Source organism: Phragmites australis, chromosome 14, assembly GCF_958298935.1.
Source record: "Phragmites australis chromosome 14, lpPhrAust1.1, whole genome shotgun sequence".
NCBI lineage: Eukaryota > Viridiplantae > Streptophyta > Magnoliopsida > Poales > Poaceae > Phragmites > Phragmites australis.
The window spans coordinates 5,657,632-5,680,114 of record NC_084934.1 but is presented as its reverse complement, the minus strand read 5'-3'; the positions used below and the strand labels follow the sequence as shown (position 1 = coordinate 5,680,114).

The window sequence follows — 22,483 nt, the reverse complement described above, 5'->3', positions numbered from 1 at the left end:
GTAAACCAAAAGTCTATCAATAAATAGGAACACATTCCCACAAGTTAAAAAAAAGTTTCAAATTGGAACTAGTAACCAATCCCAGCATAGATGTATTAAAAAACCTGCAATTAGAACTAGTGAAGTATGCATGGTTTTGAACCAAAAGCTTATCATATTGAAGAACTAGTGAAGTACTGCAATGGACATATTATTATTCATAAGAAATTGTTTCTTCAGTTCATTGGCCTCATCTCATGATTGTTTATAAGTGTATTCACTATTGTTGAAATACGCAATGCATAATTGTTGGAATCCCCTATAAATATTTGGAGATCACATAAGAATAGATTTTCCGTGCTTCATGGAAAAAGAAAGGAAAAGTCTAGAATAAGATATTTGCCATGGAGAAAAATATTTAAGAAATAGATAAGGATGAATGCATTTTATAGAGCTAGATATTTTATAGAGAAAGTGTAGAATGTTGTCACATGACAATATTCCTATGGCTATATACAAGTGTCACTCCTCATCCACCAAGCTAAGTAGACATACTAAGTACCATGACATAAGAGTTTCAAGTAGGAGCCACCATAACATGAGCATGTCAAGGTTTCCATGATATATCTAGAGCCTAAGAGCATCATGGTGAGTCTTAGATAGTGAGTAAGCAGTAGAGATAACCACTAAGAATAAGAGTGTATCTTGTATTGTATCAAGTTGTTGTTGTGTAAAAATGAGTTGAATTGGTCTCCCCGGTAAGCCGTATCTTTTAAGTACTTAATGCATACTAATTTGTGATCCATTTGAAGGTTGACTCTGTCACCCAAGATCACAAGGGGCTTTATTTGAAGGTTGACCCTGTCATCCAGAATCTAGCTTTATCTGTTGGTAGGCTCTAACACCTGAAAGTGAGAAGAAGGCTCTGCCGTTGAAAGGACCCAATGCACTAAGTAACTAACAATTAAAAATGGCTAATTGACTCGTGTGAGTTGGTGTAGCATAGGTGTAGGTCCTCAACTTATCCGGTATTAGGGCCACACCGATTCCCAACAACTAACATTTTCAATGTCCTTGCATACATACGGATAAGATTAAGAGAAATGAAAGTGCACAAGAGATTGGCATGATTGATTTTCTTGAAGTATTTTACGTTGCTCGAATCCTACTTCTTCCCTATTTCGGTGTAAATAAATATATTACTTACTTGTTATACATGAACTTCTTTTGAGCAGTTAGCAACGGCTGGATCTTTGAACAAAGGCAATATGATGTGGATGTTGTCATGATCCATCCTAACACTCCAATTACTAATATGTTGCGCAAGTAATTCACCAATCGTTAATAATCTCTTAGTATACATTCTTCGGTCCCGTGTAAGAACAAGTTAATTAGTTTGTATTTGCTTGGAACACCTGGAACTTCCACTCCCAATGCAAGCTTCAAAGGAGGCCTTTGGTGCTGAGGCGGTAGTAGCTGCAATAAGGAAGGATCTTCGACAATTGTACATCAAAGAGCAGTGTGTCTAGTTGAGGTGAACGTGCATCAAAGAAACTTGCATGGCCTATGAACTGACAAGTCTTGTAAAGCTATGTTCTAATGTAGTCCAATCTAGATGATACTTTTGTTGCCTTGTTCGGTTGTACTTGCAATCACCATTCTATAAAGACACCATGCCATACAAGGATACGACATAAATGTTGCATGGATGACCATCTCCTATAAAAAAAAGATAATACTAATTAAGAGCTTCAGCAATAATAATGCTTGTGTTAGGATGTACTACCTCTGGTCATAAATATTTGACGTTTTAGATAAGATCTAATCAAGCTTTGACTATTAATGACTTTTAAAATACTTAGTTTGGAAACATGGAAAAATCATATAGGTAGATTTGACTCGACTTTTTTTCACAACTCATAAATTTATTAACTTTATAAATATATTATAGTAGAAAATAGTGGTCTAATGTACATATTAGAGACTATATCGTGTCTAAAATAGTAATTATTTTTTATCGGAGGGAGTAATATGTATTCAGAAAGAAAAAAAGATGATGTTGCAATTTTAGTTTTATAAAATGTTGCAGCCTCCTATTATTTTTTCCACCTTTGTTGCATGTTTTTGAATGTTACAGACGCGATGGACATTCCACCGTATATACGGTAGGAAAACCCTTCCCGTCATTTTACGCGAGTTTGTTCCCCTTACAGGTAGGGCCCACGCTAAATCGTAGCAAAACCATATCCTTTTCTTCCACCCCTCCTCCGCCTCGTCTTCCCCTTCCCCTTCCCCTTCCCCCCCTCCTCATTCTCTCCCTTCTAGAACCTTCTGGAACCCGCCGGGAGAGGCGGCGACATGTACGGCCTCCTTACCGCTCCCTGCCCCCGGGCCCCTCTGCTCCGCGCCTTCCCGAGCCCCGGCACCCGCGTCCTCCCAAAAACCCTAGCCTTCCCCTCGCCCCGCCTCCCCCGCGGCCTCCGCGCGTCCCGGCCGCCGCGCGCCACCGCGGAGGCAGCTACGTCGGTGTTGGGCGGGATTCTTGCTGCCCCGCTCTCGACGCTGGAGGTCGGCCTGCGGAGCGTCAACCTCGCGCCGCTGCGGGCGCCCGTGGCAGCGGCGATGTCGGCGGCGGTGCGGTGGCTGGGGGTCTACCGGGAGGTGCTTCTCGTCGGCGTGCTGCTCTCGTGGTTCCCCAACATCCCCTGGGACCGCCAGCCCTTCTCCGCGCTGCGGGACCTCTGCGACCCCTTCCTCGCCCTCTGCCGTGAGGTCATGCCGCCGGTGTTTGGGCGCAAGCTCGACCTCAGCCCGCTTGTCGCGTTCATGGCCATCGACATCATCATTATGATCCTGCGCCCGCAGCCACGCATGTGATGACTCCCTTCAGCAATGGTACTGCTCTCTTGCTTGTTTTGATAATTAAAAATGCATATGAGTGCATAAATGTTGCGGTGAAGCCTTAATTAGAGTAATTAATCTCGTTGTAGTGTTTGTGTTGGTTTTGATATCATCATGGAGTATTTTGCATGTACAGTGAGCTGATCATGTTGTGATATGGCTATTAATTTGCAAAGGGGCACCAATTAGGCACACAATGTTATAACACAAATGCACCTTGTAATTGAGTAAAGATTGCGTTTCTCAATGTTATATTCAGGAAAATGTCACATGATTCCTGGTGATCATACAAATTATCTTGCTCATTTGGGCCAATCACATGCTTGCCATATATAAAGTAGCTTTGATATACGATGCTATGCATTTGAAGAATAGGCATGATAAATCACATTGATATACATATGCTGCCAGGTTCAATTAGTACTTGTCTTCTGGTTACAAATGAGTTTGGTGACCTCTTGTGAGTTGTGACACTTTTTATTGTTTTTGTGAACAATCATACTTTTAATCATGTCGTTCATTATAATTCAACTTGCATATTGTAGTGTTAGGGAATACTGACTGAGTGAAGCTTCATCCTGTTTGGTGGACACCAAATGACCAACATATATTCTTGGTCATACCTTTTGTTTCGTGATTTGAGGAAATGAAATAGTGGATAATAGTATCGAACGGAAGTTTTGAATTTTGAACTTGTTTTAGAAGTGAAAGCGGGAACATAGATATCCCATATGTTAAAAAAAATTCAGGCTTCTACCTGGCTTTTTTACTAGTATTGTTGTTCGTTCCAAGTTTAGTGTCCGTCTGTCCACTGACCTGAGCGAATAGGACAAGGAATGATTCATTTTTACAGTTTGCAATCATATGATTGATGATATAGGGTTCATGATTCAAGTATGATTGATAGTGCATGCAATCATGTTGCAATTCCTACTAATACCATAGTTGTCATGGCGTCACCATATCGCCGTGGCGGAGAATCGTGCCTTGCCACGGCGACGCCGCAGCTCGGGCATGTATGGCGTCTGCCGTCGCTGAGTTTGCCCGCTTCCTCGTCCAGGCGCTCGTTCGCCACCGCGCCACCCACCCGTCCTCCCTGCGCCACACGCCATTGAGCTGCCGCCTGCCCTCCTTGCAGATTCGACGGTTGAGAGCGGCAGATCCGGCAGGTGGGAGGGGCGCGAGGGCAATGGCGGCACGTTGGGGAGCGGGAACAGGAGGGGCGCGAGGGCAGCGGCAGCGTGCTAGGGAGTGGGAGCAGGAGGGGCGTGAGGGAAGCGGCGGCGTGAGGGGAGTGGGAGGGGCGGTTGACGAGGAGAAAATGGAGGGGCGCTGGGGAACGGGGTAACTGTGGGTGAGAAAACCTAATTTGCTATGGGCTTTTGGGCCGGGCCTAATATGCCATGGCTGATGGGCTTCGTCTTGACAGCAGAATGTGGCCATTTTGGGCTCAATTAAAAATGCTAGAACCCTATAGCAACCTTGGATAAGTAGCAAGCAAGCGCCACATGTAAAGTTGTGAAGGTGGTGGGTCGCCGCGTCTCGCCATGCCGTTGTAACAACTATGACTAATACAGCTAATTTCTAAATTTGTTGGATGTTAGTTAAGGTAGCAGATACAAATGTGAAGAGATTAGTTACATTGAGAATAGTAGTTATGTGGAATTTTTTTTATGATTAAAAGGCTAAATGTGTAATACATACTTAACTAATTGTGCATTAAAAGGGGGTTTGTGTATAGAGACATTATCAATTATTCTCTCTGGACCATCGTATTGGCTATTCCCATCTGTTGCAGATAGCTAGGATGATCTTTTCCGTCAGATCTCATCCTGGTTTATCAATGCATGAATGAGTTTTTGATGTGCTTGCAGATTTTCTTATAAGAGGCATCTTAACTAGTACTGAGTCCGAAAATGCAACAGGATTGGAAGTTCAAGCCACCAATGATATATGTGATTTCCTTGGACATGCATTTTTAGATAACTATGATAGAAAGGGGAAACAATAACTACCCTTTTTGACCATATTATGAGTGATTGTGAAATAAGATTGTTTCCACTATTTTCCCTTGGTTTGTTTTGCCCTCTAACTGCATTGCATCGGTGAAAGTTATCGAATGATTCCTTGTTGATACTGTGAACTTGCGATGAGAATACATATTAATGTGGATATAAAATAAGCAGCTTGTTGGTCTAATTTTTTTCATTAATTAGGAATCTAGAATAAAGCAGTGTTACCTGGACAACCGTGTCCAAATTTATTTGCCGAATCGGACACCCTGAATCCGAGTCGGATTCCGACACCCGTGTCGGATTCCGAGTTGTATTTCGAGTGTCCAAATTTTCTTTGCCGAATCGGACACCCAAGTCCAAGTCGGATTCCGACACCCGTGTCTGTGTCCAGGTAACATTGGAATAAAGCAAGGCCATAATTTAGAATAAAGCAGGACCTCCTGGATTGAGAGTCGACAGTAGAAGTGTATATGAGGAAGGAATCCTGTAAGAACTGATCTTTGTCCTATCAGCTTGGACCCTCTCTAAAGCATGGCATGTGGGGGTATTTAAAGCTTAATTTCCCTTAACACACCTTCCCTGTTTCCATCCCAATAAGATTACCGCTGCCCTTTGATGGCCAACACTGAGTATGAGGTGTTGCGTGCTGTGGCAACACCACAGATTCATGTCCGCCATTGACGTCAATACGTCATGGCAGCGCTGCAGTCGATTCTGATGACTCACCTTGCCTTTGTTGATCTTCCATTCGGTGGTGGTTGTCTGGCTACTTTCCATGGGTGTGATCCAAGTTCGTATGTAAAGTAGACCAGAGGTGCAAGTCAGCCAGCCGAAAAAACACGATTTTACTCTTCATAAGCATGCTTGATGGCGCTCTTGATTGGGGGTCTTTTCAGTATTCCTAATGCACCTTAAATTCTCGTGGACAAGTAACAGTTGGATTTCTACTGCAGTCGGGGCAACTGATATGTTTACTGGATGTGTTGATCTTTATGATTAGTACTTGTTTTGTATTTGTGTTGTTGATTAAAAATCAAATACAGTATTGTCCTATTCCCAACCATTTGCATGATCAATGAATACAGTGATGAAGATAGTCTAAAAGATAGGTCTTATAGAATATTTTTCCTCATAAAAGATAGGTCTTTTTAGTTGGATCTTGTGGGTTTCATCTCTAGCCTACCCCGACTTGCTTGGGACAAAGGCTTTGTTGTTGTTGTTGTTGTACAAGAGCCTGAATTACCCCCATATCCCAATAGTAGGGGTTCAAATAGGACTGGGGTATTCTTTTGGTGAATATCTGTGAAGACCTAAGACTGTTTGTACTAATACGGTATAACCAGGGGCGGATCCAGGAGGGGTGCTGGGAGTGCTGCAGCACCCCCTGCCAGCTTACAACTTCTCATATAGCTTCTTTAGAGAGAAGATGATGTAAGAGGAGATGGAAGAAGAAGGAGAGGATCAGCACCCCTTGTTTGAAATTTTTTGGGATGAAGGAGATCAGCACCCCCCTTGAGCCTCCGCTGGCTCCGGCACTGGGTATAACCCAAGTATTTTTTGTACCCAAGCCATAGAAAATTTCGCAATTCTTTTGCCAGTTTTGCCCAAAGTCTGAGTCCATTGAGGTGTTTTATTTATCTTGCAGAAAATAAGATCCATGTTGTCATCTGTATTTACATCGTGGAATGATGTTGTAGGGATTGGAGGATGGTGGCTGGTATGTCGAGCATAGGCTATTTTGGTCATTAAATGTCAAAGAGAGGTGCTGCCGAATCCTACCATGACACAAAGTGGTGGTTGAATGGGTTAGAGTTGCAAGCTCACTATAGTTATCATGAAGATAGTGCATTATGAATTATTTCGCCATGTCTGTAGACAAGTGTAGCTTCCTTGCTAAAACTTCTTCCATTTACGGTATTCAATGATTACGGTAGTAGTATATGTGCTATCTGCATATTGTCATATGCAGTTTTGTTCTGTAACCCATCCAGTCTCTCTACCATACAATTTGACAGTGTAGTTTGCATGCCTTTTTTACGTGATCCAGAGAATTGGATCTTAAGCGTGAAGACCCCTTTTGGATTGAAGGAATTTGGCATGGTTTATTTGGTCGAAACTAATTTCTATAAGATTTTATCTTACCTTATCCGAATTGTAGGAGCGAGCTCATAAGAAAATCAGTTCTCCAGAATACGCTTTGCCGCGATTCCGTGAGAGTTCTGTGTTGACAACTCATCCGGCATCCCACCCAACTAAACCAGCCACGGGCCCATGTTCTGTCCATTTTTTGTGCGATTTTTTATTTTCCTTTTTCACGAGTCTCTTATCTTCCTTTTGACATTAATAAATGTGTTGTGCCTGAATCACATGTTGTGGTTGGGAGTTGAGGCTCATGATCTCTCACAGTACAGCTTTGTCTGAGTCATACTTGAACAGCTGCATCCATATTTTAAGCATGCTATTAGCTGTTGCCGTCCTGGGGTTAAAAAACTGTAGTGGTCCTGCTGTTCCCTTTAGAAAATGCAGGCAACCGTCTAACTGGATTACTTCTATGCCCCCTGGCAATCCGAAACTGACATTTTATGAATGTTGGGTTCTTTCACTGCCCTCCATGGCAGTAGAGGTGACACTGTAGATGTTTGCCCCGGCTTTAAAAAAAGAAAAGAAAAAACCATGTCACCGGGTTCGCTCCGAATGTAAGGCGAGAAATGAATACTTGGTAGAAAATCGTTGAGAAAAGGCAACACATATCATATCCCTGTTCGACGACCACCTACTCTTGACGATACGCCTGCCATTACTGAAACTTTACTGGTTTCTTACTGAACAGACCTTGCGAGAAACAGCCTTCCAAGTTTCCAAAACACAAATATTGCAAACGTCCCAAAGAAAAAAAGCACCAATATTGCAAACGGAGGGGTGCATTTGCACAGTTGCACTGCAGAAGGAACAGTTAGTCATGGAGTCAGGACCGACCGGGACCAAAGCACCCTCGCCACGTCAGCAGCGGTACCCTCGTAAACCCCGCGCATTAACTGATCGCTTAATCCACAGCGGATGCCTCGCAACCGTATGTCCCGCGGCATATACCGCCCGGCCCTCAGCCCCCTCCCCCTGACTGACACGTGGGCCCTCCTCACCAAACTTCCCCTTCCGACGCTGATGACATGTGGGACCCAGAACCCGTGCCCCACAGCTCAGAGTCACCGGCACCTCCTCCAAAAACGAGTCCCCCTCACCTTTCGTCTCGTTTCTTTCCTCTTCCCCTCTCCATTTTTGCGTGGAAAAATAAATTAGAAAAAAATCGAGAAGAGAGAGAGGGAGGGAGCTTGGAGCCCTAGCAGCAATGGCGGGGTGGTGCGAGGAGGCGGTGGCGCTGCTGCGGCGCCCCGCGGTGGCGGAGATGGCGGTTGACGTGCTGCTCTGCGCGGTGCCGATCTGGGCGGCGGTCATGATCGGGCTCGTCGTCGGCTGGTCCTGGCGCCCGCGCTGGACGGGGCTGCTCTTCCTCGGCCTCCGCAGCCGCCTCCGCATCCTCTGGGTGCCCCCTGGGCTCGGCGCGCGGAGGCTCTGGCTCGCCTGCACCGCGCTCTCCGCCTGCTCCGTCGCGCCCAGGCTGCTCTCCTCCGCCTTCCGCCGCTGCAGAGGCAAGCACCAGGACAAAGTCTCCCCTGAGGATTCGGCTGCCTCTGACGTCGCCGGGAACGCTGGCGCTTGCGCCGATGGCAGGTGAGGGTGTAGGGGTTGAATCTGTCTATTGGCTATTGCTGTGGGTTGGCGGGGTAGGTGGTGGAAATGTGGCATTTGCCTTGTTAAGGGTGTCTGTTGGAGACAAGGCGTGCTCTTCAGTTCGGAACTGAATTGAATGCTTTTGCAATTCAATCTGCGGTGATGAATGTCAGACGTGGGTTAGGATATTTGATCATTTCTTATGAGAAATTGTCAGCTGAATTGATGATGGAGTGATAGAGTCGGCAGAGTGAGATTGAACTGGAGTGCATATCGAATTGATGACATGATGGTAAAAATTTGAGGTGTTTGATGATCTGAGAGTGCATAGCGGCTAAGTGATACCATGTGTAGATTTATTGGATCCGTGAAATCTTGCCTGCTTTGTATGTGGGATTTTGATGATTGGTAGATTCGTACAGATTGCACAATGGATTGATTGCAACATAACCTTGCCTGTTGTTTGGGATTGATCATGGCCTGGCCTTTGTTAGTTCATTTTTCTGTTGTTATTGTAGATGCAAATAGCACAGACACTCAACTTGTGCTTTCGACATATGAATGCACCACAAGGTCCCATCTTCTAAAATTGATTCTAAATTTCTAATGTAGCTTTCTGCAATGAACTATTTGTTAAGTTCCTTATTTTCCATGAATGGCAGGACAATTTTTGAGTGCGAGCATGATATTGTCACTGAGAAGGACCTAGAGCATCTCCTGCAACTTTTAGATAACAAGGAGAGTGGGGATACAACATGGCAGCATTTAATGGAGCGCACAACTTCCAACATGACCTACAAGGCCTGGCGGCGTGAACCTGAGGTTTGTTTTTAGCAGTGGGGTTGTAAAAAGGGAAACCAATGCTAAGAATATAGGAGATCATAAAAAGTTATAGGGACCATGAATGAGAGGTGGTGTATAAACATATTAGTGTCAAAATGCAAAGAATAACTCTGGGTGTTAAATTAAATAGACGAAGGATCAGGATTTTAATTTTTGAAAATCCAATCATGTCCTTTTTCCTTCATGGTAATATTATCAGTTCATAGGGCTGCAGCATTATACGTACGGTGTGTCTGTTTATTATCCTCTGTTAGATTCTAGCTTTTTCTTTACTGAATCTATGTAATTTGAAAGAAAAGCATATGAAGAACATAGCATATTGTAAAACTATAGATTAACAAAGAAGTAGAAATGAGAGTTGGCATGTTAGCTTTTGAACACAAACAAAAATTCCGAGACTACATAATTTGATCACCTTTTTTTGTTACTGAATCTACATAATTTGAAATAAAAAATTAGATAATTGCAGTAAAATCTGTATCATGACTAAATGTTTTTATCATGTTCTCTTCATATACATCTACTGAGTTTATTCTTAAATGTCTTTAGGTGGGACCTATAATGTATTGCAGCCGCACTATTTTTGAGGATGCTACTCCTGAACTGGTTAGAGATTTCTTCTGGGATGGTGATTTTCGTCTAAAGTGGGATCCCATGCTCGCGTACTCTAAAACTTTGGATGAGTTCCCTCAGAATGGAACCACGATTGTTCACTGGATAAAAAAGGTATGACCAGGTTCTGTTGCGCCTTGTGTACCTTCATGTTGAACTTCACAATTCCAACATGTTGTTTGTTTTCCAGTTCCCATTCTTTTGCAGTGATCGTGAATACATCTTTGGAGGGCGCATATGGGAATCTGGGAAGACTTACTATTGTGTTACAAAGGTATATGTACGACAGAGCTTTTCTGGATAGATACTTTCACTCATGTAATGTTATGTTCCTCTATTATCTCTTCTTCTTAATGCAATGATACGCAACTCTCCTGCATGTTAGAGAAAAATGTTCCTCCATTATCTAAAAAAAGATGCATGTAATTTTATTAATGACAAAAATGATGTTTTGGTATCCCCTTCTTTCTATTTTCCTGTCTTTACTTATAACTTCACACCTATTGCGTTAAATTTATGTTCCTTTCCCTAAGCCCCTTTTTTTCTCCAAAAGTTTATTTACTCTCTATTTAATATATCTAGGCTTAGAAAGTTTGACCTTAGAAAGTTTTCAGCAGCAGCTTTGTAATTGACCTAGACCCAATATAAATGCTTTCTTTCCTAGGGTCATAGTTGTCATGATTTTTCTGATTTTCTTTTTTTCCATCCACAAAACAGTAATCATCTTTGCCCTAGCTATTAAGATAGTAAACCATTTTATGATCTGCCAGCATGATGTTTGTTGAAGTTATTACATTTCAGCATCTTTTATAACTAAACTGCTTCCATAATTTCATCAGCATGTTTTGTGAGATATCAGTTTATGAGGTTTTTAGGTCTATGAGGAGATGGACATACCTTAATAGCTATGCTCTTTTGTTGATTGGTACGTGCTAGACTTTTAGGAAACAAGAGATGGGTTTGTATCACATGAAGAAAACATTTCACTGGGTCATCTACTTTTGAGAGTAGTTCTTTCAGAAGAAAAAAACTACTTTTGGGAGTAGCTGATTGGAGCACATACCCTATAGTATTTGAAGACATAGAAGATGTAACTGATGTGAGTCAAGATTGAACCAACATACTGACAAATGAGATACATCTTTATGTTTAGCTATTGTTGGAAAATTCTCATACACATTGTGCTGGGGAATCGAACCTTTGCTCTCCACACATAGAGCCAAGTGCCTCCTTATCTACCATGCTTGCGTAATCAGGATCAGAGATTAAAATTTCGGTGAAATTTCATGAATTTCGAAGGGGAACAAGAAATATCTAATTCTAGAATTTCTTTCACTGACATGTGAGACCCACAAAGCAGAGGATGAAAAATGACTGAAGTTTCGGCAAAATTTCGTGAATTTTGGTCTTTTCACCGGTGAACGGAAAAAATTGTAAAACAAAATTGAAATCCCTGATCAGGATAAGGTTCACATGGTATTTCAATATGCTAGTACTGCTGTCTGTAGAAATTTTTTGCTAGAATGTAAGGGCATATATATTGGTTTTGACTTGTGAGTGCTCAATAACCTCCATTTGCAGGGCGTTCCTTATCCACCTTTGCCCAAGAAGGAAAAACCAAGGCGTGTGGAGTTGTACTTCTCAAGTTGGCGTATTAGAGCTGGTAACTCTTTTTTCTTACTATCATTATGGTATCTTGAACTGTGTTCATTCTGAACATCGCAAAGTTTCAATGATGCATGAATGCAAAAGCTCAAACCTTGACACTTTATTCGTATTATCTGTTTGCGAAATGCAGTTCCATCGCCCAAACAAGGTGGCCAGCAATCTGCATGTGAAGTAACTTTGGTCCACCATGAGGATATGGGCATACCAAAAGATGTTGCCAAGGTTGGCGTCCGGCATGGCATGTGGGGCGCTGTAAAGAAGCTGCAGTCCGGATTTAGAGCATATCAGCAAATGAGAGAAACAGAAGACACCCTGTCGCACAGCGCCATCATGGCCCGAGCGACCACCAAGATATCTATTGCTGGTTCACATGGTCCCTTGGATCAAGAACTCTGCAGCGCAGATAAAATCAGCGATGTGGATGATGGCTCCAGGGCAGTTCAACACGGTTTCGACTGGAAATGGGTGATGGTTGGTGGCGCAGTGGCCGCGGTCTGTGTGCTCAACACGGGCCTGGTTGGGAAGGTCCTGTTGCTTGGAGCAGCAAGAAGGCAGGCAACGAAATGATGCCATGGGCACCTTTCAGCCTCCGCAGAAGGCATCGAGCCGGTAGCTGTAACCGTACAGGCGAAACATAATAAGAAATGGATGTGGTTCGACGAGAGGAAGGTAATTACAGTGCGTAATTTTGGATCGCGCGTTTATGCAGTAAGTAGTTCACGTGCGTGTTGCCATAACAGATTCCGTGGTATCGGAATCGCTGCTGGATAATGTATCTGAAGATCCAAGAGGTTATTAAAAGATTTTACTACTATGTTGCATGTTTTTCGGCCTCGGCTTTCTACGTTCAAATCTATTTTTGAGAAAAATTCCTATGCCGTCAGGTACTCAGGTCACTTTTCGTAATTCCCGACATCACCGTGATTACGCTGCCCAGGAACGAACAGAAAACGGAGCCGATTCGTGGACATTTTCTTCAATGAAGACTAGCATGACATTAGTTGGAGTGACCTTGGTTGCTCAACCGTATCATATTTAAAACGAAACCCATTTGCTCTTTCTTCGTACCTTACAACTCTTGGTTTACGGATGTAACGAAGGTTTACTTAATTACCCCTGGTAATAAACAACTGAATTTCGGTGCAGCTGACCATGGGAATTTACTCCTCCCAACCTTGGTGATTCATTAGTAATATATATAGCTGAACCAATCAAAGTTATGTTCTCCTTGTCCTAAATCCCTAGTTCCAGGATTCCACGCCCATGGCCCACCAAGCCAAATCCTCCACTTCGATCTCCTCACCGCGAGGAAGGTCTCTGCCTCCACAAATCACTACTATTTGTAACCACTTCATGCTCTTGCCCAAGGTATAAGCTATGTTGGACAGATCTCCATATGAGATTTAGAATTTGTAGAAAAGTAAAATAATTTAAATATCTTCAGCTTCGATATTTATATGGAATTTAGAGTTTATAGATAATATAAAATAATTTAAATACCTGCTTTTAGTAAACAAAATCATCGATTTGTCTCTAACGTGCCAATTCTCAAATATATTTAAGCCCGACAACAGAGAGAGAGGTGCCTCTTCCCTCTCGCTCCTACCCTCGAGATCCCACAAGGGCATGCCACATCTGCAAGCTCTTCTTCCTTTTTGGTCCCCTCACGTACAATACAAGAAAAATTAAGAAATAAGCTGAGATGTATCTTGATTTATCTTATGTGATGAGTGATTGACGTTGTGTGGCTTTTGTTGGTCAGTATATGTATTATATACTGTATTATTGATTTTGTCTAACCAAAGTTGAAAAGAATTAGAGTTTATATCATTGTCTCGGTGCAAGAAGCTTACACTCACCGGATAATCTGGTGTGAGGGTTTTTGACCTCACGGGATGTGAGCACCAGAGCTTTTCAGCGTAGATGCAGAGAAAAATTCATTTACCGGAAGGTCCGGTGTGGGTGAGAGTGAGCACCGGACTAATTGTTTCAGAGAAGGTGCAAATGTGAAAGTCTGGTGTAGTAGCTTCACTGGATGGTCTAGTGTGTGCACGGGTGATCACTGGAGGCTTCACCGGACAAAGATTTCCAGAGAGGTTGAAAAACTAAGTTCCAGTGATGATGTACTCACCGGATGGTCTGGTGATGGGCGTGTGAACACCAGAGAGTATCACCGGAGCTTTTCAGTTTCAAGGCAAATGTTGAGGTGTTCACAGGATTGTCCGGTGTTGGGATTTTATGATCACCAGACTAATTTTTCATAGAGGAATGCAAACCAGGTTCCAGTGGAGTTGTACTCACTGGATGGTCCGGTGTTGTACCGGTGTGAACACCGCACCATCCGGTGTTCACATTCTTATTACGTTTGATCTTTTTCAACATGATTTGGATTTGGACTAACATGCGATGATGTTATATGGTTCTGGAGATGCATGTTTGCTAGTCTCATGGTGTGCAGGTGATGGATGCAACTTGGCGGTCGACGACGGGTGATCCGGTCTAAGCGAAGTGTTTAGTGCTGGACGATTAAGGAGACCGGACGGAGTCAAAGATGATCTTAGCAGTACACATGGAGGTCAAGTAAGGCAAGAGATGAAGGTTGATGAAGGCGGCATGTTGATAAAGTCAAGCGAAGGGGATGCCTAGGGATGGTAACGGGTCTGCCCCCGTCGGGTTTTGCTGGAATGGACCCGAACCCGAAACCCAACTCGCCAAACCCGACCCGAACTCGAAATCAATATCGGGTGCAAAACCACCCTTGCCCCCAGCCCCGACGAGGACCCGAAACCCGACGGGGCAACCCGAAACCCAGTAGTGTGACGACAGCGGGTCGGGGCGGGGTGGGCGAGCGGGGATGGGCGGGCAGGGTTTCGAGTTTTGGGTGACACCCACATGTGAAAAAACAGATCCAAACCTGACCCGAGTTAAGGCCCCGACCCGACCCGACGGGGGAAATTGCCACCCTTAGGGATGCCGGTGAAAGTGACAAGGCTGTCCCAAGGATCAGGAGCGGGAGAGACTTGCCGGTGGTTAAGATTGAAATACAGAGGACACGCGTTAACATCGGAAGACTTGCTTGAGGTCAAAGCAAGCAGTTGTGAGTCATGCCTTAAGAAGCGTGCGAGTCGGTTTTCCGGTTTGGTTACAAAACCACGGGCAAATGGAGTGCACGTGGCATCATCGTGAAGCTTGCATTGAGGCGAAGCTAAGTCGTGAAGGCACCACAGTCGTCTGATGGATATAGGAGAAAATAAACCAAAATACCATCGGTGGTAGGTAGGAATGTACTATAAGAGAGGGGTATTTGGGAACAGTCAAGGAAACTTGGAGGGTCAAGTTTCCTAGGCTATAAATAGAGGGATATGGCTGGTTGGGAAGCCCACCTCTTGAGCCATCTATATGAGAGCCTTGTGCTAGGGTTTTAAAGGAGAGATAGATGAGTGCTTAGTGAAGCATCTAGGTCCCTAATTCGTGTTTTGGTAATTAATGTCAATATGTCTTTTGTAGACTAATATGTTTGAATAAGTTATAAAAAGGTTAGTCACAAAGATGTTGCAGAGCTAGAAGTTGCATGAGTGGAAAACATGAATAATGGCTAGCTCAAGGCAAAGGTATAATTGTAGGGCATTTTTCTTTTCCCGGTCAACAAAGATTAGAGAAGAAAAATTGACCGGATTGATAGGATAAGTGCCGTACTATTAAGAAGGGTTGATGTGTGGTTACTTAAGGTTTTTGTGGTGCCAAATTGCTCAAACTTGCATTTCATATAGAGTTGAAAATTATAGTTTGAGATAATCCATCGAAAAGACTGCTCTTGGGAGCTTCTATGTGTTGGTGGTCTGACCGTTCCAGGCGGCGGTCTAACCACTGTATAAAAACTAGAACAATCTTACTCTTTTGAGAGTGGTGGTTTGACCGCTGTATAAAATCTTCTCAAAACACTGAGTAAAACCAAGTCTCGGTCTGACCGAAGGGTGTGCCGGTCTGACCGAGAATCATACAGAGAGTTTTGGGTCCTACGGTCTGAATGCAGGGTCCGCCAGTTTGACCGCTAAGGTTGTGCCGGTCTGATTGAGAAGGATGGCGGTCTGACCGCCTGGCTGTGTCAGAATTAATTTCAACATTGTCTGTAGCCGTTGTACGGGGGCGGTCTGACCGTCAATGGTTCTGCGGTCTGACCGTCACTTGCGTAGAACTGTCAGAATGACAGTAACGGTTAGTTTTTGCGTGGAGGGGTATAAATAAGGGCATGGCTGGTTCATTGATGTATCCCTTGACCCTAGCATATAAATACAACACCTTGAGCTCTTGCCTTTACTCTCCCTCTCCATTAACTCGGTGATTGCATCTTTGAGAGGTTGAGAGCAACTAGTGCATAATTTTAAAGAGTTTGAGCAATTAGGCACTCGTGATCCTTCAAGCAAGCATCATCAACTTATTACTCTTGGAGGTTGCCGTCACCTAGACTTCTTGGAGGTTATGGCACCGTCGAGCCCTTCAAGGAAGATTGTGAAGGAGCTATGGTGGTGATTGTGAGAGGTTTGAGCACGCCTTGCCGGAGTGGTAAAGTGCTTAGCTAGTGATAAAGTGCTTAGCTAGTGGAATCGAGGTTTTGAGTAGTTCTTATTCATTTTCAGCTTAAGGTCAAGTTTCATGTCACCCTAGGTTTGCAAACCTCAACTTAGCTCTTAGTTTTTCTACTTAATTCTCTACTTAATTTCTTGGTCGGTTAGCAATTAGTTTTTAAAACCGCCTATTCACCCCCCTCTAGTCGATATCCTTGATCCTACAAGTGGTATCAGAGCCTAGGACTCCTTTTGTTGCGGATTTAATCATCCCGGAGTAGGATTATGGCTAGTGACGTTCATATCAATGTGGGGAAAGCTATGTTCTTTGAGGGGTCAAACTACGCCTATTGGAAGGCTAGAATGACCGTATATCTTAAGGCTATGGGCGGTAAGCTTTAGGATATTATGGATAAGGATTATGTAATTCTTGATCCCATTAATCTTACCGATGTTGATGAGTTCAAGCTATGAATGTTCTTTATAGTGCTTTACATCTTAATGAGTTCAATCGCATTTGCAAGCTTGAGACTACTCATAAAATTTGGGAAAGGCTTAAAGAGATTCATGAAGGTTCAACCATGGTTAAGGATGCCAAGCTTTTTGTTTACAAAGGGTAACTTGAGAAATTTACTATGTTACCAAACAAAAGCATTGAAGAAATATTCAATCGTTCGAACAACATAATAAATGAACTCAAGGAGCTTGGCATGGATGTTTCCAATTCTCTTGCTAATGCTCAAGCTATGAATGTTCTTTATAGTGCTTTACATCTTAATGAGTTCAATCGTATTTGCAAGCTTGAGACTACTCATAAAGTTTGAGAAAGGCTTAAAGAGATTCATGAAGGTTCAACCATGGTTAAGGATGCCAAGCTTTTTGTTTACAAAGGGTAACTTGAGAAATTTACTATGTTACCAAACGAAAGCATTGAAGAAATATTCAATCGTTTGAACAACATAATAAATGAACTCAAGGAGCTTGGCATGGATGTTTCCAAGGTTGATTTTTCTCATAAGTTTCTTAGAGCTTTGCCTAACAAATATGAGGACCAACTTGAAGGAGACAACTCCAATACAAATCTTGAGTGAAATTCTCACTTATGACATTTTCAAGAAGTCACAAGAGGATCTTCATGATGATGATGCTAGTGATGCTAAGAAGAAGAATATCGCATTTAAGGCTCAAGCATCAAAAGGCAAAGATGATCATGAAGAGAGTGATGATGATGATGAGGATGATGAAGAGATGGCTCTCTTTGTGAGAAAGTTCAAAATATTTATGAAGAAGAAGAGATATCAAGGTGGATATAGTAAGAAGGGAGAATCTTCAAAAGGAAATCCCTTCGAAGAAAGAAGATATTTTGAATGTGGTGAAAAAGACCATATTGCCACAAATTGCAAGAACAAGGAAGAAAAACATTCTAAGAAAAAGAAGGAGAGTGAAGGCAAGAAAGTTTTCAAGAAGTACTCTACAAGAAAAAGAAAGATGGTCAAGCATGCTATGTTGAGTGGGATTCGGATGCAAGCTCAAGCTCTGACTCCAATGATGAGAAGCCATCTCAAAAGGGTCTTGCCAGTGTAGCCATCAAGGAAGCACATTCACTCTTCTCCACACCTCATTTTATTATGGCAAAGGGTGACTCTAAGGTATTAAATGATGAAGATGAATATTCATATGATGATCTAGTTGAGCTAATAAAAGGTTTTGATGATTTCATGAGCAAAGAAAGAGCAAATTTAAGGAATTGAAAAAGAGACACACTTCTCTTCAAGATTTCTATGAGGAGCTAAAGACGGCTCATGAGGGTCTAAAAGAAACTCACGAGATGCTTAAGGAAGCTCATAACTCTCTTACTGCTCATGAAACCAACAAATCAAAAGTAGATATGAGTATATCTTGCAATATTCTTGATGATGTATCTAATTTATCTCATATTAGTTCTTCTACCTTGCATAATGTTGTGTTTACTTCACTAAAGATGTATCTTGCAATAATGTCTTGATTATTGATGAAAATATCATGTTGAAATAAAAAGTTAAAAAGCTAACAAATGATCTTGCAAGATGCTATATTGGAGAGTCTAAAATTAGACAAGTTTTGGATAGTCAAAGATTCTCCATCAAGAAAGAAGGCCTTGGGTATGTTCCCAAGAAGGGTAAGAAGACATTCATTCATCACAAAACTACTTTTGTGAAAGGTAGCGGTTATTGCACGCGGTGCAAGAAAACCAGGCATATTGAGAAGGATTACAAAAATACCAAGGATAATTCATATGTATCTTTTGATTCATGCTATGTCCTTAAGAAATGCTCTAATGGTATTGTTAAACCTAGATTTATTGGCACTTTTATAATTGGTGATAAAAAGCTAAAACCTTGGTGACTAACATCTAAGGATCCAAACAAGTTTGGGTACCTAAAAGAGCTTAACTTTGTTTTGTACGTAAACTACAAGTTCAATGGGAGACATTGGGTGCTAGATAGTGGATGCACTTAACACATAACCAGAAATCAAAGGATGTTCACTTCTATGAGCAATAATGGATTGTAATATGACAAAATCATATTTGGAGACAATATCAAAGGAAAGGTAAAAGGATTAGGTAAAATTGCTATCTCAAATGATTTGTTTATCTCAAATGTCTTACTAGTTGAATACTTAAATTTCAATTTGTTATCCGTTGCTCAATTATGTGATCTTGATCTTACATGCACTTTTTCTCCAAATGATGTGATCATATCTAGCATAAAGGACAATAATATTATTTTCAAAGGCTTTATATATGGTAATCTTTATCTAGTTAATTTTTCTTCTAATGATGCAAGCCTTAGCACATGCTTGTTCACGAAGACTTCAAAATGATGGCTTTGGTATAGAAGGCTTGGTCATGTTAGTATGAATCAACTAAACCGTTTGTTGAAGCATGATCTTGTAATTGGATTGAAAGATGTGAAATTTGAGAAGGACAAGTTATGTAGTGCTTGTCAAGCTGGAAAGTAAGTGGGAAATTCACATCCATACAAGAGTTCCATATCAACTTCAAGACCTTTAGAATTATTACACATGGATTTATTTGGTCCTACTACATATGTAAGTATTGGAGGTAATAACTATTGTCTTGTTATTGTTGATGAGTTTTCAAGATTTACTTGGGTATTCTTTTTACATGATAAGACTATTGTATTTAACACCTTCAAAAGCTTTGCTAAAAGGGCTGAAAATAAATTTGATTTCAAGATCAAGAAAGTAAGAAGTGACAATGGCTCCGAATTCAAGAACACAAAGGTTGAGGACTTTTGTGATGAAAAGGGCATGAATTCTCGGCCAAATACACTCCGAAGCAAAATGAAGTAGTAGAAAGGAAGAATCGAACTCTTATTTATATGACAAGATCAATGCTTTTGGAATATAATGTTTCGGACAATTTTTGGGCTGAAGCTATTAATACCGCCTGCCATTCATCAAATAGATTATATTGTCATCGTCTTTTGAAAAGAACTCCATATGAACTTCTTATTGGAAGAAAGCCAAACATTTCATATTTTTGGGTATTTGGATGCAAATGCTATATTCTCAAGAAAGGTACATGTTTATCAAAATTCCAAAGAAAATATGATGAAGATTTCTTACTTGGTTATTCTTCCAATAGTAAAGCTTATCGTGTCTACAACTAAAATTCCGGTTTGGTTGAAGAGACACATGATGTTGAGTTTGATGAGACTAATAGCTCTCAAGAAGAGCAAGAAAATTTGGATGATGTAGGTAATGAAGGCTTGAGAAGTGCTATAAAAAATATGTCAATAAGTGACATCAAGGCAAAAGAGGAAGATGAACTAGAGGATGATCCATCTATCTCTATTCAAGCTATTCGTTCTTCTTCCACTACAAATGATCAAGCTCAAACTCAAAATGTGAAAGATATGGATGATCATGTACAATAAGCTACCACTTCATAAAATCCATCACAAGAACCAATAGCTCATCCAAGAGTTTATCATACCATTGTCAAGGACCATCCCATTGATCAAATTGTTGGTGATCTTAGTAAGGGTGTTCAAGCTCATTCTTGTATTGCTTCATTTTGTGAATACTATTCTTTTGTATCTTCTATTGAACCTAATCATGTAGAAAAATCACTAAATGATCCGGATTGGGTAAATGCAATGCATGAAGAGTTAAATAATTTCACCCGCAATGATGTATGGGAATTGGTGGAAAGACCAAGAGATCATAATGTTATTGGCACAAAATGAGTTTTTCAAAATAAGCAAGATGAAGATGGAATTGTTGTAAGGAACCAAGCAAGATTGGTTGCACAAGGATATACTCAAGTCGAAGGTTTGGATTTTGGTGAAACTTTTACTCCCGTAGCTAGACTTGAGGCTATTAAAATCTCGCTTGCTTTTGCTTCATCTTATAACATTAAGTTATATCAAATGGATGTAAAAAGTGCATTTTTGAATGGTAAAATTAGTGAACTTGTCTTTGTTGAACAACCTCCCGGTTTTAAAGATCCTAAAAAGCCAAATCATATATATAAACTCTTTAAAGCTCTCTATATCCTTAAACAAGCTCCACGTGCATGGTATGAGAGACTTAGAGATTTTCTTGTTTCTAAAAGCTTCAAAATTAGGAAAGTTGATACTACCTTGTTCACTAAATCTATTGGCAATGATTTCTTTGTTTGTTAAATTTATATTGATGACATCATTTTTGGAACTACTAACAAGGATTTTTTGAAGAATTTGGAGAAATGATGTCTAAGGAATTCGAAATGTCTGTGATTGGTGAATTGAGTTTCTTTCTTGTACTTCAAATCAAGCAACTCAAAGATGGAACTTTTATTAGCCAATCAAAGTATCTGAAGGATTTATTGAAAAAGTTTGGTATGGAAGATGTAAACCGGTAGATTTAAAGCTTTATAGATCAATGATAGGTAGTTTGCTTTATCTTACCGCATCTAGAACATATATCATATTTAGTGTATGCATGTGTGCAAGGTTTCAAGCATCTTCCAAAGAATGTCATTTGATGGCTGTTAAGCGCTTTTTGAGGTATTTAAAGTTCTCTCCTAGTATAGGGCTTTGGTATTCTAAAGGTGTTAAGTTTGAGCTACTTGGATATTCGGATTCTGATTATGTAGATTGCAAAGTTGATAGGAAAGGCACCTTCGGTAGTTACCAATTTCTTGGTAGATCGCTAGTTTCATGGTCATCCAAGAAACAAAACTCCGTAGCACTTTGTGCTCAATTGCTTTGGATGAGACAAACTTTGCTAGATTATGGTGTTGTTTTCAAAATAGTGTCTCTTTTGTATGACAACGAGAGTGCTGTAAAAATAGCCACAAATCCAGTCCAACACTCTAGAACCAAACTTATAGATATTCGCTATCACTTTCTTAGAGATCATGTAAGCAAAGATGATATCCTAGTAGACAGTGTTTGGACCGAAGGCCAACTAGCAGATATCTTTACCAAACCCTTAGATGAGAATTGTTTTTGCAAATTAAGAAATGAGCTTAATATCATCGACTTCTCAAATGTTGCTTGAAACTTTAGACACATGATGTTTATGCATTTTCATGATCTAGCATTTTTTCTCAATGCTTTACATACTCATCTTGTTCATGTTTATTTTCTTTGAATATGTAAATTTGTTGCATATTTAAATTCAAGTTTATTTTTTCAATAATATTGGTTATGATTTGTTACATATGTTTCTTTCTTTTTTTTTCCATATCAAAAGATCATATGTTACCTTGCATCTCTCTTTATAGCGCTATCCCCAAAAGATCAAAAAGCTCATGTTCCAGCGGTCTGACCGCAACTCTCTCTCTCCGGTCTGACCGCTGATCTATACAGAGAGGTTTGGTGTCTCTAGACTCTGGTAGTTTGACCGCCCTGTGTCCCGGTCTAACTACCACCAAAGGTTTTGTCCAGGTCGACCTTATCTCCTCCGGTCCCCATTCTTTTCCTCCACCGAGTATCTTCTTTTTCTCTCTCTCCACACAAACGTGCTCTCGGTAGGAAACTCAAGGAAGACAAAATCTTTGGTCCCTAGTCGATCTGAGAGTTTCTCTGGTCTCACCGCGGATTCCTCTATCATGGCCTCTCGGTAATCTTTGGATCCCTACTTTTTTTTACTATTTTTAAAAGGTTTTTTGTGCTT

At 41.2% G+C, this 22,483-nt stretch overlaps 2 protein-coding genes across 3 annotated transcripts; both read left to right on the top strand.

Annotated features, from left to right (window-relative positions):
• The first annotated feature begins 2,240 nt into the window (after positions 1 to 2,240).
• LOC133891319 (ylmG homolog protein 1-1, chloroplastic-like) lies at positions 2,241 to 6,986 on the top strand. Of its 2 annotated transcripts, none has more exons than XM_062332037.1 (2): positions 2,241 to 2,874; positions 6,541 to 6,986. In XM_062332037.1, exon 1 carries the CDS (start codon positions 2,338 to 2,340, stop codon positions 2,854 to 2,856), a length of 519 nt encoding a protein of 172 aa, XP_062188021.1. In that variant the 5' UTR covers positions 2,241 to 2,337; the 3' UTR covers positions 2,857 to 2,874; positions 6,541 to 6,986. The 2 variants fall into 2 exon arrangements, with proteins under 2 accessions (XP_062188021.1, XP_062188020.1); XM_062332036.1 differs by having other exon boundaries at positions 2,242 to 2,874; positions 6,593 to 6,986.
• Positions 6,987 to 8,140: 1,154 nt separating this feature from the next.
• On the top strand, positions 8,141 to 12,561 carry LOC133890828 (uncharacterized). The gene is made up of 6 exons (XM_062331412.1): positions 8,141 to 8,624; positions 9,287 to 9,446; positions 10,017 to 10,193; positions 10,270 to 10,353; positions 11,661 to 11,742; positions 11,878 to 12,561. The coding sequence occupies exons 1-6, from the start codon at positions 8,242 to 8,244 to the stop codon at positions 12,312 to 12,314; spliced, it is 1,323 nt and encodes a 440-aa protein (XP_062187396.1). The 5' UTR covers positions 8,141 to 8,241; the 3' UTR covers positions 12,315 to 12,561.
• Positions 12,562 to 22,483: the final 9,922 nt, after the last annotated feature.

What these genes read in the sequence shown, in the direction of transcription:
- LOC133891319 (XM_062332037.1), top strand. Translation starts at nt 2,338, where the DNA reads ATGTACGGCCTCCTTACCGCTCCCTGCCCCCGGGCCCCTCTGCTCCGC.
- LOC133890828 (XM_062331412.1), top strand. Translation starts at nt 8,242, where the DNA reads ATGGCGGGGTGGTGCGAGGAGGCGGTGGCGCTGCTGCGGCGCCCCGCG. An exon ending in TTGTTCACTGGATAAAAAAG is followed by an intron (nt 10,194 to 10,269) that starts GTATGACCAGGT and finishes TTTGTTTTCCAG; the next exon opens with TTCCCATTCTTTTGCAGTGA. An exon ending in CTTACTATTGTGTTACAAAG is followed by an intron (nt 10,354 to 11,660) that starts GTATATGTACGA and finishes CTCCATTTGCAG; the next exon opens with GGCGTTCCTTATCCACCTTT.